At 34.0% G+C, this 1,443-nt stretch overlaps 2 protein-coding genes across 2 annotated transcripts in view; both read left to right on the forward strand.

Moving 5' to 3' along the window:
• Positions 1-455, forward strand: part of LOC100641698 (helicase with zinc finger domain 2-like) — a 6,557-nt gene extending 6,102 nt beyond the window's left edge. The window contains exons 9-10 of the mRNA XM_020005062.1: positions 15-194; positions 240-455. Of these exons, the coding sequence (XP_019860621.1) occupies positions 15-194; positions 240-331 (272 nt within the window). The 3' untranslated portion in view covers positions 332-455. The remainder of the gene's footprint in view (positions 1-14; positions 195-239) is intronic.
• Positions 456-570: 115 nt separating this feature from the next.
• Positions 571-1,173, forward strand: LOC105315115 (methylated-DNA--protein-cysteine methyltransferase-like). Its single transcript, XM_011409635.2, has 2 exons — positions 571-859; positions 913-1,173. Exons 1-2 carry the CDS (start codon positions 571-573, stop codon positions 1,164-1,166), a joined length of 543 nt encoding a protein of 180 aa, XP_011407937.1. The 3' UTR covers positions 1,167-1,173.
• The last annotated feature ends 270 nt before the right edge of the window (positions 1,174-1,443 follow it).

The following is a 1,443-nucleotide window of genomic DNA, read 5'->3' on the forward strand; positions in this document are numbered from 1 at the left end:
TGATTATTGTGTAGGCGATGAGTATGACATTGTTATACTAACAACTGTCAGATCACAGAAAGTCAGTGAAATTAGGTATAAAGAGTACATTCAACCTGACAGAAGATGGCTAACAGAAAATCTTGGTTTTCTGACTGATGATCATCAGATCAATGTTGGTATCACTCGTGCTAGATATGGGCTTATACTCATTGGTAAGACCGTAAGAGATATATGCAATGTAACATGATTTATTACAGGTAATGATAAATTACTGAGGTATGACAAGACATGGAATAGACTGATTAAATTTTATGAAGATGAAGGATGTACTCGTATGATAGACTTTTAAGTTATAAATATAGTGATATAACATAATTATCTATATAGTATAGTAAGTTATTTAGCAATTTTTTCTTTATTAAGGTGGCTGGTATTCATCATGCATTCTATGTACATTTTTGTGACAATTTTTTTGTAATTTTCTTGTTTATGAAAAAATTATGACTCTTAATAGCTACAACTTGATGTGAGTAGACTAGATCTAGATCTATTTTGATTAATATCCTGTGGACCCACCTCTAAGGTTCCATGGCCGAATTCCCTGCCGAGTCTGTGACTCTTCTATATTGGTCTTGTCTTTGTCCAATAAGGATTGAAGCTAACTCAAAGGGTATATATAGGATCGATTTGCTAATTGAAAAAGGAGCAGATGAGAAAGAAAAAGAAGTTGATGAACAAATTGAGGCTCTTGAATGTTCACCTGACATAAAGATCAACCTGAAATCATGTGTCAATTGGTTAGCTAAGTATTTTGAAGGGGACTTTAGCTTTTTAAACAAAAAGGAAACATTTCCTGTACTAGACAGATCACACGAAGGTTAGCTCAAGGCTATAAGTATCACCTTATATATACTCATACACTTAATACAGGCCAATTTGCTAGTAAAGTTTGGAAATGTCTTGAAAGAATACATCCTGGTCAAACTATCTCTTATGGTGAAGTAGCAACTCTTACTGGTAGTGAAGGAGCTGCTAGAGCAGTTGGGCAAGTCATGAAAAATAACAAACTTTCACTGATTCTTCCATGCCACCGTGTCATTCGTTCTGATGGATCACTCGGGCATTACAGCAGTGGAGGGACAACTATCAAACAATGGTTGCTTCAGCATGAGAGCAATCATTAATAAATCATGTAATCATTCCATAATATTAATAAAAATTATACAAATAGATCTACCATTGAATTAATCCACTTGCTAACTTCCTTTCCTGAATTATACATGCAATGTTTTCTAGTTTATTAGTGATTCATTGGGTCAGTCTGATTGTGCAACCGTCAGTATAGTACATTCACTAAACTGCTCACAAATTACTTTTTGAATGACATAATCAGTCTAAATCAATTGCATTAAAAATGATCTGAAATTATTAGCTGTAGCTTCATCCAGTACTAGAATCGGG

The sequence above is a fragment of the Amphimedon queenslandica genome, unplaced genomic scaffold, assembly GCF_000090795.2.
Source record: "Amphimedon queenslandica unplaced genomic scaffold, v1.1 AMPQUscaffold_11747, whole genome shotgun sequence".
NCBI lineage: Eukaryota > Metazoa > Porifera > Demospongiae > Haplosclerida > Niphatidae > Amphimedon > Amphimedon queenslandica.